At 49.2% G+C, this 15,748-nt stretch overlaps 1 protein-coding gene across 1 annotated transcript in view; it reads right to left on the bottom strand.

Annotated features, from left to right (window-relative positions):
- The window catches only part of DNAH9 (dynein axonemal heavy chain 9), a 362,400-nt gene that overhangs the window by 176,039 nt on the left and 170,613 nt on the right, over positions 1-15,748 (bottom strand). The window contains exons 34-38 of the mRNA XM_080680625.1: positions 14,513-14,621; positions 13,210-13,357; positions 6,593-6,767; positions 2,584-2,757; positions 1,884-2,091 (exon numbers count right to left, since the gene is read on the bottom strand). Coding sequence (XP_080536751.1) covers positions 1,884-2,091; positions 2,584-2,757; positions 6,593-6,767; positions 13,210-13,357; positions 14,513-14,621 — 814 coding nt within the window. The remainder of the gene's footprint in view (positions 1-1,883; positions 2,092-2,583; positions 2,758-6,592; positions 6,768-13,209; positions 13,358-14,512; positions 14,622-15,748) is intronic.

Below are 15,748 nucleotides of genomic sequence, written 5' to 3'. Positions count from 1 at the left end.
CTAGGAGGGCCCATATCCACTAGGAGGCCCCATGTCCACTGGGAGGGCCCATATCCGCTAGGAGACCCATGTCCACTAGGAGGGCCCATATCCACTAGGAGGTACATGTCCACTAGGAGACCCATGTCCACTAGGAGACCCATGTCCACTAGGAGGGCCCATATCCACTAGGAGGTACATGTCCACTAGGAGACCCATGTCCACTAGGAGACCCATGTCCACTAGGAGGGCCCATATCCACTAGGAGACCCATGTCCACTAGGAGGGCCCATGTCCACTAGGAGGGCTCATATCCGCTAGGAGACCCATGTCCACTAGGAGGGCCCATATCCACTAGGAGGCCCATATCCACTAGGAGACCCATGTCCACTAGGAGGGCCCATGTCCACTGGGAGGCCCCATGTCCACTGGGAGGCCCCATGTCCACTAGGAGGCCCATATCCAATAGGATACCATGTCCACTAGGAGGGCCCATATCCACTAGGAGGTACATGTCCACTAGGAGACCCATGTCCACTAGGAGACCCATGTCCACTAGGAGGGCCCATATCCACTAGGAGACCCATGTCCACTAGGAGGGCCCATGTCCACTAGGAGGGCTCATATCCGCTAGGAGACCCATGTCCACTAGGAGGGCCCATATCCACTAGGAGGCCCATATCCACTAGGAGACCCATGTCCACTAGGAGGGCCCATGTCCACTGGGAGGCCCCATGTCCACTGGGAGGCCCCATGTCCACTAGGAGGCCCATATCCAATAGGATACCATGTCCACTAGGAGGGCCCATATCCACTAGGAGGCCCATATCCACTAGGATACCCATGTCCACTAGGAGGTACATGTCCACTAGGAGACCCATGTCCACTAGGAGACCCATGTCCATGAGGAGGTACATGTCCACTAGGAGACCCATGTCCACTAGGAGACCCATATCCAATAGGATACCCATGTCCACTAGGAGGTACATGTCCACTAGGAGACCCATGTCCACGAGGAGGCCCATATCCACTAGGAGGGCCCATATCCACTAGGACAGTGGTCGGTAAACCATGGCTCGCGAGCCACATGTGGCTCTTTGGCCCCTTGAGTGTGGCTCTTCCACAAAATACCATGGCCTGAGCGAGTCTATTTTGAAGAAGTGGCGTTAGAAGAAGTTTCAGTTTAAAAAATTTGGCTCTCAAAAGAAATTTCAATCATTGTACTGTTGATATTTGGCTCTGTTGACTAATGAGTTTGCCGACCACTGCACTAGGAGGTACATGTCCACTAGGAGGCCCATGTCCACTAGGAGGGCCATGTCCACTAGGAGGCACATGTCCACTAGGGAGGCCCATGTCCACTAGGAGATCCCATGTCCACTAGGAGGCCCTGTGTTCCTCTTCCAGGGAAAAGCTGGTTCAGTGTTGTCAGAGGCTGGAAGTGCCACACCGGCCTGGCTGCTTGGTGGTGACCGTGGGCGGCCATGTACTTTTACCTGAGCCTCAGATTCCCCATCTCTAAAATGTGAGGGGTGAATGGAAAGATCTCGAGAGACAGCAGGTGACAGAAGTCTACAACTCATGTTAGTCTCTCAAAGGGTCTTCAGCTTTTTTGTCATCAGGGTGTGAACTGCTCTGTGTTGAGCTCCCACACTGGAGGAAGGCAGCAAGTGGGAGAGGAGTGCAGGGAGAACGGATCGGGGGAGGGAACCATGCTAAGGGGTGCAGGGGAAGTGGGACAGAGGTGCTGTGGGAGAGAATGGAGGGGAGAGGCAGAAGGGTGTTGTGGGAGGAGCTGCACTGTCCAGCCGAGTGGGTGAGCAGGCACCTGCCACGCACTCCAGTTCTGGGCCAGGTGACATGGCCACTCAGACAGCCCCCCTCCACGCCTCTGGGCGCCTTACCCTGCAGCATCGCCGACGTGGTATAGTAGTTGAAGGGCACGTTTTTCACCAGGTATTCCTCTGCGTCCAGGCTGGCTAGCTTAGCGCCCACCAGCACCGACTTGCCTGTGCCTGCGGTCCCCACCAACATGAGCGGTCGCCGCCGTTGCAGGAGCTGCTCCATGAAGTAGCACAGGCGGATGGTCTCGCTTGTGTGCACCAGACAAGCCTGGAATGGGAACTTGATCAGTGTGCCTGGGGCTCATGGGAGAAACAAATGTACCACAAAATGTTCTGGAGCATTTAGAAGAGGGATTCTGCTGCCATGGTGGTTCTTGCCACCACGGGTGGAGGGTCTTCCCTGATATCCACAGGGAAACCATTTTGTAAACTCATTCTCTGGGTAGAGAGCATCCCTGCCCTCCCCTACCAACTCTGTCTGCCTCCCCGAGGCCTTGCTAATGTACATCAGAAACTTCTGCCCTGCCATCTCTGCCCTGTGTCCCCCCGAGGTTGCCAGTGGGGTCTGGTAACCAAGTGACCTGGCCCCTGGGAGGAAACTCGTGGCTTCATTGCACCTATGGTTTCCACTGACAGGCAGTAGCTAGAGGTGACCAGTTCCCAGCAAGGCCAAACCTCTTGGATGCTGGCAAGCGGCTGCTTCTAGAGCCATGGCCAACCTTCGGGATGACTGCACTTCCTTGATCGCTCACACACTCACCTGCAAAGGCATCTCTGGGTCAAATTCAAACCGGGGGATGAGTGTGGACCATGGCTCAAATTTCTTGGTCTTGGGGTCTATGTAATAGTCAAAGATAGTTCCCTGGGAAGGAAATTTGACGGTCTTGAACTCGGCCAGCCACCACTTGCTGAACTCTGCCTGGTAGTCCACAAGCTGCAACACAGAGCAGGTGCACATCCGGCTCTCAGAACTCGAGAGCCTGGACAGGCCATCCTGGCATCAGGCAGAGGCCAGGGAGGAACACATGCTTCCCCTTGTGCAGGTCCACCTGATGGTCCGGCTCCTCCGGGAAGGATGCTGCGCTACCCAGGACCAGCCTGAACCAGGCGCGGCTGAGTAGGGCCTCCTGAGCACACGTGCGAGTGCCTGTCTGAACACACAGCTGAGCTTCCCAGCACCTGCCCATCTCAGAGCCATGGCAGGGTGGAAGGTGAAGGGAGGGAAGTATAAAAACATGGAGGAGACAGCCCACGACCACAGGATGGCAAGTGTGGTCAAGAATTCCAAAGGGATTGATTGACTCCTGAGACTGAGCAATGCCCAGCACGGCAGCCAGGGATGAAATGAACGAAAGGGTGGTTGAGTAAGAAGACTCAGAGGGAGTCAGGTCCGTAACCACAGGGAAATTCCTGCTGTCTGTGCTTGTTTCCTCATCTGTAAAATGAGGATCCTAGAAAAGAAAGTCTCTAATGTTCCTTCAAGGGCTAAAATTTTAAAATCCAGGAGCAGGGCAGAGAAAGCTCTACGGGGCTTCTGACAGGAATATGTGGAGACATATTTACATGCATGCATATTAAACCATGAGCCTTAAGGATGGGGCTGTGCACCCAGAGTACTCAAACTATCTTATTGTGCCCAAGCGAAAACATCCACACGCGCGCACACACACACACTGGGGGAGCAAACTCACTCCAGACACACAGACCTAGGAACAATCCTAAAAAGGAAAGAGGCCCACATTGGGCATTTTAGGAAATGTCCTTGGAGGACAGAACAAAGCTGGAGTTTAAAGGTTGGACAGACCAGGAAGCCAGTGTGTGGCAATGAGTCTGGGCTTGGAAGAATTGGCACTCCTCATTTTGCTGTTAGATAAGTAGAATTGCATTCTTTTGCTTTAAAACGAGAATGGAAATGGGCCTTAAGGTAAAACAGATTTGTTTGCTGCTCTTATTGTGATTTGAATTCAGAGTCAAGGAACACTATCTTCTCAATCCCTTAGTGGGGGGGAAACCACTATTTTCTAACTTATGGATAAAATTCTTGAAGACCTTTAACTTCTTTTGAAAACAAGGTTTTAAGTTGATAGTGAAAACCCAAGAAGGCCATCTTTAGAAGGAAGGGGATGTCCTTTCCTCACCCCCAGTCCTCACCCCAGCCGCCCCGTTTCTGGACTGCTCAACACCGTCTCACCCTCCAGTAACCTGGGAAGCCCACTTCCCGCTATAACTGGACTCTCTAAGGACAAGGCTGCCTTTGCTGAAACATCCACAGCCCTTTCTCAGTTCGACAATTTGGGTGTCTCTCCAGCGATGACCTCAGTGAAGAGGCCCCTTCTGAAATCCCTGTCTCCTTTGGATTCTGAAGATTCTCAGGTCCCCTCCTGCCCTTTGAACTTGATGACACTAGGCTGGACTGTCACGCTGTGGCAGAGTTTTGGACAAGACATCACCTCACTTAATGTTCAAAATGCTCTAAGTTCTGGCTGGTGAGAACCAGTCCTGTTTTATATCTGAAAAGATAAAGGTTCCAAAGGTTATAGCTCTCTAGAAGCTTATGGCAGAAGTGGGGTTGCACACAGGTTTCTGGTCTCCCAATCCTGGGCTCTCTGAGAGCTCATTCGCTTCCGAGAGATCATTTTCTGCAATTGCTGTAAAGTATTTAGCCAGCACCCCCCACATTATTTTTATTGTGTCTGCTATTCACTATGGGCTCTATTTTGTATTTCTTCTTTTTAAATGTAAGCACCATTGGTGCTCATGATGTACATATCTTGGCCAACTTCTGACTTTTCAATTTAGACACAATTTTTGTTGTTGGGATGCGGGTGCAAGAGTTTTGGATACTCCCTGCTGCTGAAAGCTCTCGCCTTTGTCCTCTCCCATGTGCCAGCGCTGCTGCCTGCAGCTCCGTGGGCTCCAGAGCCTGAGATGCCTGGAGAGATGCTTTCTCCCGGGCCTTCAAAGAGTTGAGTGGATTGAAATTTTTTCTATACAGAAACAGAAAAAATTGACCAAGTATCTTTATCTTGATACCCCACTGCTTGCTCGGCACCAACATGGGAGAGAAGCCCAGCAGTGGCTGCTGTCTGACATTTCAGCAGCCTGAGGAGCGTTATCGATGGGAAGCAATAACTATGCATTCTGGATCCCTGCATTCCAGCGAGGTCTCATCCATCCTGCTGCATCACTGCACCCTCGCTTCAAAAGGGAAATGCAGAGAGGTCAAAGAAGCTCCAAGGTTGTGGGACCGACAGGAGAGAGTCTCAAGTGTGAAGCTCCCATCCAGGCACCCTCCTGCAGACTTCCCCTTCCCATGAGCATCGAGCATCAGAGAGAGGATAGGGAGAGAGAGAGGGAGAGGGAGAGGGAGAGGGAGAGGGAGAGGGAGAGGGAGAGGGAGAGGGAGAGGGAGAGGGAGAGGGAGAGGGAGAAAGATAGTCACCCCGAAGCCTGTGAGAATTGCTTTCTGAGTTTTGAGCACTAAGGAACATGTTAGGAGATGATGAGAGCTGGGGTGGATGTTACAAGCAGAGCCTGTGAAAATAGAAAATAGATAAATTGCTAATTCTAAATTAATTGTTAATTCTCCAAGCCACCTCTAGTTTGGATTCTTAGAAAATGCCTTTGCCCTGGGAGGCTGAAACTTTTTACCTCTCTCCTCAAAAGAGCCCACGATCAACCCAGATCAGAAAGAACAAAGGATAACTTGCCAGCAACTGCAGCTGGTTCAGTCCCCTGCTGTGAGAGGGGCTCCAAGATAATGAAACTGAGTCAGTTTCTAAATATTCAAAATCTGAATATTTATAATATTAATAATAAGCACATACGTGTGCAACACCATTCTAAGTGCTTTGCCCATATCTATGTTGGGCAATTAGAACAGTTATCCCTTTAATCCTCACAAACATCCCACTCTGGTCACCCTCATCTCCTTTGTACACAAGGGGAGAATAAGGTAGAGAGAGGTTAAGTTACTTGCCACTGTCCCCTATATACTACGTGGCAGAGTGACAATTCAAATTTAGAGTCCGCCTTTTTAACCTCTACATGATATTTCCTGACAGCCAGAGTCAGTTGTAAAAGACTGATCTGCATGATTTTGAATATGTTGTTTCTACTGGTATATAAACTGCCTTGTATTTGGAGGAAACTAAGTGAAGAACAAGACTGGGAATGCAGGAAATTTTAGGGAAGAGGATGCCAAGATACTGCAAGCCAACCCTCAAAGAGCATGAAGCTACAGCAGCCAATTCCATGAGACAGATGCTACACTGGTTTTCTACTCCCAGACGTCAATAAACATTTGGTCCAACCTTCTATGAAAAGATCTTTCTTTCAGGAGTTCGAGGGCAGGATGGTTAAGCTGGTCTGGTTGTTCTGGGAGATACTTAGAAGGCTAAAGGGATTCCTCCTATTCAAACTTCTACAGCACAATGTCATTTTGCCTATAAAACACACATCACTTTGAAAAGTTCTGTACTCATACCTCTACTTGGTCAAACTCCAACACTGCAACTCTCCGTGAAATCCATGGTCACCAACTTGAAAAGTGAGAACTCCAAATACATTCCAATCCCGTATCTCACATCATAGGGCCCTTCTATGGGGACTAGTGACTTCAGCAGAGCAGTGGGTAGATAACAAAACAGTTTGCTGTGTTTGTGTGAATTCTGACATTTAGCTGTCCTGTCTTTCACATCCTTTCCGGAAGACCAGTTTTTGCCAGGGTGGACCTGGATGTGAGTGTCAACCTCAGCACAGTCTCTTACCTGATCTTGGACCATTGCTCCGCCAAAAGCCCAGATGGCAGCAAACACAAAATAGAGCTCATAGGTTTCCTTGGGGCAGTCCGCGGGGATGTTCTCCTCGGTCAGGAGACACTCGAGAAGGTGGCAGAGTGTCTGCACCATGCTCTGCTCTGGGATCGGAATGATCCTCTTAAACCTGCAGAGAGAGACCCGGTACGCTCAAAAACCCTGGCTTTTCCACCCTAGAGGCATTGTTGGACAGCTATGGGTCTGACAGACTCATGAGTTGTCAAGTTCTTTGGGAATCTAGAGGACCGTGGTGTTACCTGAACCTTCATTCTCATCAGCTAGTTTTGTATCAGCTTCTTTTGTAAGGAAGGGCCCAAAGTGCTCCTGAGAAGGCTCCTTCCTCATCTGTCTTTTCTCTGATGCCCGCCCCCTCCCCTCTCCCCTTTTTTGAACATTGATGATCCCCTCTTGCTCCTTGGGAATGGACCAGCTGCAACCCGAGTAAAAATCTCAGCAGTTTCACTCCCTTCACAGTTTCTTTAATTGTCAAAAAGCAGCAATGTACAGGTGGGGGTAATTCGGAGGTTCTGTAACTTCAGCACAAAGGTCTGACAATTAAAACACATTGGAAACATTTTCTCCGGGGCCAGGTCTCCTCTGGGGGGCAGAGCGGGCTGGGATAGATGGCTGTTTTATACTATCATGCCTTACTTGGTGGAGTTCCTCTTCCAAAATGTACCTCTGTGACTTTGAGCTGGCCTGATTTTGTACTTTTTTAAAAAAAATTTAATAAATCTTTATTGTTCAGATTATTACAATTTTCCTCTTTTTTCCCCCCATAGCTCCCCTCCACCCAGTTCCCACCCCACCCTCTGCCCTTACCTCCCACCCACTGTCCTCATACATAGGTGTAAGATTTTTGTCCAGTCTCTTCCCGCACCCCCCACACCCCTTCCCCACTGAGAATTGTCAGTCCACTCCTTTTCTATGGCCCTGATTCTATTATATTCACCAGATTATTCTGTTCATCAGATTTTTTATTCACTTGATTTTTAGATTCACTTGTTGATAGATATGTATTTGTTGTTCATAATTTTTATCTTTACCTTTTTCTTCTTCTTCCTCTTCTTAAAGAGTACCTTTCAGCATTTCATATAATACTGGTTTGGTGGTGATGAACTCCTTTAGCTTTTTCTTATCTGTGAAGCTCTTTATCTGACCTTCAATTCTGAATGATAGCTTTGCTGGGTAGAGTAATCTTGGTTGTAGGTTCTTGCTATTCATCACTTTGAATATTTCTTGCCACTCCCGTCTGGCCTGCATAGTTTCTGTTGAGAAATCAGCTGACAGTTGTATGGATGCTCCCTTGTAGGTAATTAACTGTTTTTCTCTTGCTGCTTTTAATATTCTCTCTTTGTCTTTTGCTCTTGGCATTTTAATTATGATGTGTCTTGGTGTGGTCCTCTTTGGATTCCTTTTGTTTGGGGTTCTGTGCACTTCCTGGACTTGTAAGTCTATTTCTTTCACCAGGTGGGGGAAGTTTTCTGTCATTATTTCTTCAAATATGTTTTCAGTATCTTGCTCTCTCTCTTCTTCTGGCACCCCCATAATTCTGATGTTGGTATGCTTGAAGTTGTCCCAGAGGCTCCTTACACTATCTTCAAATTTTTGGATTCTTTTTTCTTTTTGCTTTTCCGGTTGAGTGTTTTTTGCTTCTTTGTATTTCAAATCTTTGACTTGATTCTTGCGTTCCTCTAGTCTGCTGTTAGGTCTTTGCATAATATTTTTTATTTCAGTCAGTGTATGTTTAATTTCTAGTTGGTCCTTTTTCATATCCTCGAGGGTCTCATTAAATTTATCGGCCTTTTCTAGGAAATTCTTGAAAAACCTTATAACCGTGGTTTTGAACTCTATATCCAGTCATTTGCTTTCTTCCATTTCTTTCGTTTGTGATCTGTTTCTTTGTCTCTGCATTTTCGCTGCTTCCCTGAGTTGGTAGAGTAGCTTTGTGTGCTACGTGTCCTATATGGCCCAGTGGCTCAGCCTCCCCAGTTACCTGAGGTGGACACTCTTGGTGCACCCCTTTGTGGACTGTGTGTACAGCTTTGTTGTAGTTAAGTCTTGATTGTTGTTGGTATCACTGGAGAAATTGACCTCCAGGCCAATTGGCTGTGAGGATCAGCTGTGTCTACGCCAGGAGAACTTCTGTGTTGGAGACAGCCTTATGAGACAAGACTTGCAAAATTGCAAAAGCCTCTGTGCTCAGCTTGGATGGGGCGGAGTCTCAGGGCTGAGCAGACAGCCTTGGCTTCCCGTCTGCCCTGCCCTATGAGGCCCCTGTGTCTCAGTGTCCCTCAGTAATCGCTGCAAGCACCTCTGAGAGAAAGCCGCCCTTGAGTTTCGCCTGCTGCCAGACAGTCCAGTTTCTCCCCCAATGAATCTGGATTCCCAGATTCTTGCCCGGAACTGGAGTTCAGCGCATTCGGGAGTTCCGCCTTCCTCCCACTAGAGAAAGCCAGCGGCACACTCAGCAGACAGTTCTCTCTGCGCGCACTCGTGCGTGCGCCTCCAGACCTCTGCCTTTCGCGGCTCCCCTGAGTTTCCATGCACTCCTCTCTTTTCCCGACAGTCCAGACTTCCCCCGTATGAGTCTGGGTCCCCAGGGTCTCACCCAGAACTGGGGTTCAGTGCAGTCGGAACTGGGGTTCAGTGCAGTTGGGAGCTTCTGTCTCTCTCCCGCTAGAGAAAGTTAGCCAGGCACTCAGCCGCCCGTCCTCTCTGCGCGTGTGTCTCCATACCTCAGCTTTTTGCAGCTCCTCTGAGTCTCCGTGTGCCCCTCTCTTTCCTTCTAGTTGTAAAATTTCCACTCAGCCAGCTTTCCTGTGGTTCTGGATGATGTCCGTTTTGTCTCTTAGCTGTAGTTTTGAAATTGTTGTGTGAGGCAGCAGTTTAGGTGTTCTCCTATGCTGCCATCTTGGTTTCTCCTCTGATTTTGTACTTTTAACCTTGGCCTGGAAGTCTTGACTGAAAGGCCGATATCAAGAGATGCACAAAGGTGAATCTATGCCCAAGGGAGCAGGAGCATGTGTGCACACACATACACAAACATGTACACACATGCACACGCACGCACACACAGGCATACTCTTCCCACCACGCATACACACAGAGTGCACCAAGTACCCACCCACTCAGCCTCTCCTGCACGCCTGCCCACATGGCCACCTGCTGTGGGAAGATGAGCTCCCAGACTGCACAGAGGCAGGGTTCACTGTTATAAAATGAGCAACGCCATTGACTGACACCTTAGAAGTCATTTACTGGGCCTAAGGGTTTCATAGCGTCCCATTATCCTCAGTGTTTTGTGTTCGGCTTGTTTTTCATCTGGTCCCCATCTTTACAACAATGCTCTGAAGTGCTCTCACAGTCCATATATTACTCCCAGGAGCAGTGAGAAATCTGAGTACTTGATGGGCTTTCCTTCATCCCTTTGACATATATTTGTAGCAGAATGTCAAAACAGATCCTCCCTAGCTGTGTTTTGGATGAGACACCAAGACAAATAAGGGGCCAACCACTCTCACATTAGAAACTGAGATCCCAGGCTCTGCTACCCTGACCTCTCATCTTCTCAAGGGGATAGATGAGCAAAGTGGGGGACACTGAGGGGCTGAAATGAGCATATAGGATTTTGTAAGGAGTGGTTGGTATGCAATGAGTGTTCCCTTTCACAGGGAAGGCAGGGGTTTCCCCAAAATGAGAGCTGAGAATGGGGCTTCAACAGGACAGCTCTGAGGTGGCCAAGGACCTGTGCCTGGAAACCCTGAAGAGGCCCGCTCATCCTAGCGGGTGTAGAGAGGGTGCTGCTGGGCGGCCTGCGCTCCAGCATGCAAGGCAGAGGAGGGTGAGTACTTCCCGGATCTGGGCATGTCAGGTTCTGCCAGATGCTGGGGAGGCGGGCCTCCCTGAGGAGCCTGCATGCGGAGCTAATGGAGAGGGAGCATGATGGGCTGATGGAGAGACAGTGACATTAAGGCACAAAGGAGCTCCCCAGTGACAAGGAGGGGCCCAGGGAACTCAAAAAAGCTTCCAAAGAGAAAGAGTCAGATTTCCAGATCTGCCAGTTGGGGTCACTGAGGCCCCAACTGTGGTTCCACGCGGTGAGACCTTCCCTGCTCCTTCCTCTCTTCTCTCTGTCTCTCTTCAACCCCGAGGAGACAGAAGCTACAGCTGTGAGGGGCGACTGGCGGAGTAAGGAGAGAAGTCAAGGACACGCCCTTTCCCATGGAGGTGGCGGAGCTGCGGCAGGGGGAGGGGCTTTCATTTTCTGTGGAGTTTGTTTTTTAAAAATTTTTATTGAGTTTTTAAAAAAGTATTGTGTCTTTGTGTGTGTGTGTGTGTGGAGAGAGAGAGAGAGAGAGAGAGAGAGAGAGAGAGAGAGAGAGAGAGAGAGAGAGAGAGAGATTGTGTGACTAGAAGTGATCAGATGCTCAGATGCCATGGTGGGCCCTGAGGAAGAAGATGCCTAGTAAGAAGGACTCCTGGGGGCTGACTGGGCTCAAAACCGAGCCTGGCAGCCACGTCTACACAAGGCCTCTCACATCAACTGCACTTCAGGGAGAGGCCTGCACTGAGCTGCCGGTCTCTGTACTGAACTGCCTATCTGCTCTGTGTCCTGCTCGCCCTTCAAAAGAGTTCCTGGATTCCTATTTCTACCAATAGGACTGAGGCTTTCCCTCTCCAATCAGAGCTGCTCTATTCAGGACAATGCCTTTTGGACCAAGCAAATGGTGAGGCTTTAGAGTCCTCATTTGCCTAAAGACAGACTAAGCAGGGACCAGGGTTGGTGACTTCTGTCTGTATAAGCCAGCTCCCCTGTGGTTCAGAGTGCACTTTCCCATTCCACCTAGGACTGATTTCTCCAGCTGAGCTGAAACACTGAGGATGTCTCACCAGAGCGGAGTGAACCAGTGCAGGCCAGAGCAGAGCAGCAAGGAGCAGACCAGAGCAGGCCAGCTCAGGGCAGGGCAGAGCAGAGCAGGGCAGGGCAGACCAGCTCAGGTAGGGAAGACCAGTGCAGGCTGGAGGGGAGCAGACCAGCGCAGGGCAGGGCAGAGCAGCACAGGGAAGGGCAGGGCAGGGCAGAGCAGGGAAGAGCAGGGCAGGGCAGGGTAGACCAGCTGAGGGCAGGGAAGACCAGCTGAGGGCAGGGCAGGGCAGGGCAGCGCAGGGCAGAGTGGAGAGGGCAGGGCAGGGAAGAGCAGGGCAGGCCGGAGCAGAGTGGAGCAGGGAAGAGCAGAGCTGTCCAGCTGAGAGGGGCCTGGCACCAGAGCCACCTCACAGCTGTGCTGTTTCACAATCGAGCTGTTTGCACTGAATAAAGTTTCCTTCTTCACTGCACCCCAAGTTGGGGATTACTGTGGGCGTTGAATGGCACCAGTGACCACCAGTTGGCACTTTAGAATCACCTGTTATGAAGACTTCTGTCCAATAGAAGAATTAGTCTGTGTTGACGTCACACAGCTTCCAGTCTCAGGGCCACATGAAGCCGGCATCACAATACCGTGATGAATAACACAGAAGACTCTGAAGTAAGTGCCTTTTACTAACCAGCTGTGATGCTGAGGGACCTCAAGGCACTTCAGCTCTTGTATCTACAATGTAGATTCTTAGCATGGTGGATTTGATAGGGTGTGGGGCAGGGCATGTGAAATAGGAGTGCTTCGGGCCCCTTGCATGGGAGACTTCTCCCTAAATACTCCATCTTATTGACAGACCAACGATGAGGAGCAAGGGTCACTTTGAGTGAGGGACTTAATTTCCGGGAAAAGCAATCCTGCACCTAACTTGCTAAATCTCCAGGAACTTGGTTAGATCTCTGAGTCCCGTTGCCTCCCAGCTCTGAGGGTTGAGCTTGGCTGATTCAGGGTTGGGTGCCTGATCCATGGGTGATGCATCAACTGGCAAGAAGAGTGTAGAATTAAAGCAGGTTCCGAACACTGGAACCTCTCTCTGCAGACACCATAGTCTTGCTATAATAAGTATCCTTTTGATGAAAAGTAATGAATCTCTTGTTTAGGTGATAAGTGGTCAGGGTTTGCTGCTTTTGCTGTTGCAAACCCATAAGGGGAAAAGTGAATGCACAGTATCCAGAAGGACAGGCCCGGGCAACTGATGCATTGTGCTGAGTCCGTGCTATCTGGGCCACGAACATACACAGCCAGAAACAGGAGGTAGGTCTCACGTGTCACAGCTGTCATTTTCACCTCTAGGTCTGTTGGTCTGACGTGGAGGAGGGCCAGCTTCATGCCCTGCAAACTGCAGGACCTCAGAATTGTGATCAGATATTCCAACTTATGGCCTCCTTCAAATACACCCACATGGCACTCACGAGAAGCACTTCAAATCCTCCTCCTCTTCGCTCATCTTGCTTCCTGCCTGAATTGACCTGGCAGCCATGGTAAGTCTCATGTGTGTCCCCTTTGCCATCTGCCATGCTTGAGGGGAATGCTCTAGGGATGTCTGACTTCAGGGACAGGACAGAAAGAGCATCAGCGGGACACAAGGTGTGAGCCAGCAGGCGCTTTGACGCTGCTTTAACTTGCTACCTTCCTTATTGCTTGGCTCACCTGGTTCTGAGTGTGTCTAAGCAGGTCGGAAGGTACTTGTCAAACAGGATGGTCAGGTTGGCTCTCTCTGTCTGGATCTCCCTCTTGTCGATCCAGCTGCTGACTGGAGGGCTCCATCCCAGGTCTGCCGGGTTGATGTACAGGATCCCTGTGAGCACAGGCAATAGTCAAAGAATTTTCTATGGACGTCAGTATAGCTCTCACCCCAGAGAGTTATTTTCTCTGTTTAGAAGAAGACTGGACTCAAAAAGAACAGAGATCTGGCCAAGGTCTGAGAGGTCAAATGGGTTGCTGTTGGGATCAACTCCATGGCCTGATATCAGCTAATGGAAGGCAGTGTTGAGAAGGAGCTTGAGGCCGAGGAGGAAAGAAGGCTGTGATGGATTGGAAGTAGGTGTCGTGATGTGGAAGTGTGGATGCAATGGTGGCCTCAAAAGAATATGTCCACGTTCTAATCCCTAGAATCTGGGAGTGTGACTTTATCTGAAAAAAGGGCCTCTGCAGATGTAATAAGTAAGGGTCTTGAGATGAGCTCTCCCTGGAGTATCTGAGTGGGATATGTACAAAGGTCCTTACATGAGACAGAAGAGGAAAGACACACAGAGAGGCCACGTGCAGCAGGAGGTGGAGGTTGTAGTCATGGGACCTAAACCGAGGAAGACTGACTGAAGATGCAAGGGAGGGGTCTCCCTCAAAGGCTGATCTGATTTCCAGTGTCTGGCTTTCAAAACTGTGAGAGAAAAAATTTTTGTTGTTTTCAAAACCACAAGTTCATGATGATTGGTTGCAGCAGCCCTAGGAAACAGATGCAGCGTATGAGAGAGAACCCTCCTGGCCTGTGTTTTCCAGCCTCGGCATGGATCCTTGATAGGGAGTCTGATGTCGGTCGAGGCCAAACCAGTCCTCTCATCCTCTGGTCTCTGCTGGGAGCTGGCAGTGGGGCTAGAGGAAAGCTAAGGTAGAAGTTGTTCTGTCCACCAGGATGTAGCGAGACTGGCAATGGGTGGTTATCTCCATTGACATGGAAGCTGGAAGCTGCCTAGTTTGAGGACAGTTGTCCAGCTCAGGGCCATTTCCCTTCCCACTCCCATCACATTTCTGAATGAAGAACTCCACATGGGCCTGGCCTCAGACACTGGCTCACCCTCGTGGATGTGGATTAGGACTGTGGACGAGGCCAGAGGTTAGGATGATCGATGCCTGGCTCCTGTTTGGAGCTTCCCCAGAGCTAGCACCATCATACGTATCGCTCGAGGCACCTGTCTTCAACTGCACAGTTGGTTTTTACTTTCTGAGGCCATACCTGCTCTGGAGACGGTTGCTGGCGTGGCCGTGTGCAGGTGGCTGATCTCAAAGAGGAGTCTCATTGTGGGGTTCAGAGGGATCCTCTCGTTGCTTGCCAGGGTCAGCACCTGGAGACCACAGGAAGGGACACGTCAGGTAGGAAGGAGGACGCATGGCCAGCTGGTGGAGATTTGGCTGATTTCTCCTGGTAGGGACGATGAGTGATTGTTTTCTTCTGTGTGATTATAGTTGACCTTGAATAACACATGGGTTAGGAGTGCCAACTGGCCACTCAGTCGAAAGTCTGCATATAACTTAAGTCAGCATCCCACATACGCAGATTTCCCACCACCAGTGAACCCTAGAACAACGAAGGTTTGAACTGAGCAGGTCAACTGGAAAATCTTCATATAAGTAGACCTGTGCAGTTCACACCCGCATTGTCCAAGGGTCAACTGTGTAACTATTTCTAAATTTTCTGCAACAATACTCTCTCTCACCTCCTGTACCCGGTCTACCCACATCCGTGTGTGTGTGTGTGTGTGTGTGTGTGTGTGTGTGTGTGTGTGTGTGTATTGAATCAGGAAAATAGTTATCTAAAAAGTTTATATTGATGTCAGTAATTCAAATGAACTAGACATATTGGAATATTGTTAAAGGAAAAAGCTTAGGCTTCATGTCACTAGTTTTTTTAAAAGTAGTGCCTCTGGGAGAGCACACATTCATCCTATGAATCTGTCAGTATAACCTGGATGTGCTTTCTGAACAAGTTTAGGAGCAGCTACCAGCTTAATAGCCACATTATTGGCATCAGTTAGTGTTTTATTTTTTTGTTGAGAATAGATATTTTTGTTTCAGGTAAATTTGGATTCCCTTTTGCATACTAGTAAATATTTTATTTATTAACTTATTTATGAACATTCCCATTGGCTTTCTTTTTTGTTTGTTATTTTTACTGTTTATAAAAAATAAAATATTTTCTCCATGGATGAAGATTTGTCACCATTGAGTGGGTTTGACAGGCTTAGTTTCTGAACCTCAGTTTCCTTATTTATAAAAAGGGAAGTAATAAAAGATTTAGTAGATGATTTAAGACTCCTTTCAGCTCTAAAAAGTAATCTATGTGCAGAAGATTCTGAAGGAAATGATAACAATGCTGAAAATTGTGTGAGTGATGGCAGTGCCATTGAAGGAAGTGAAAGCTGCTCACTTGGATGAATCCGTTCTTAGGTGTCTATTAAAGACACTGGTAATA

This window comes from Plecotus auritus (assembly GCF_963455305.1).
Source record: "Plecotus auritus genome assembly, chromosome: 7".
Taxonomy (NCBI): domain Eukaryota; kingdom Metazoa; phylum Chordata; class Mammalia; order Chiroptera; family Vespertilionidae; genus Plecotus; species Plecotus auritus.
The sequence above is the reverse complement of the archived record's forward strand: the minus strand, read 5'-3'. Positions and strand labels throughout refer to the sequence as shown.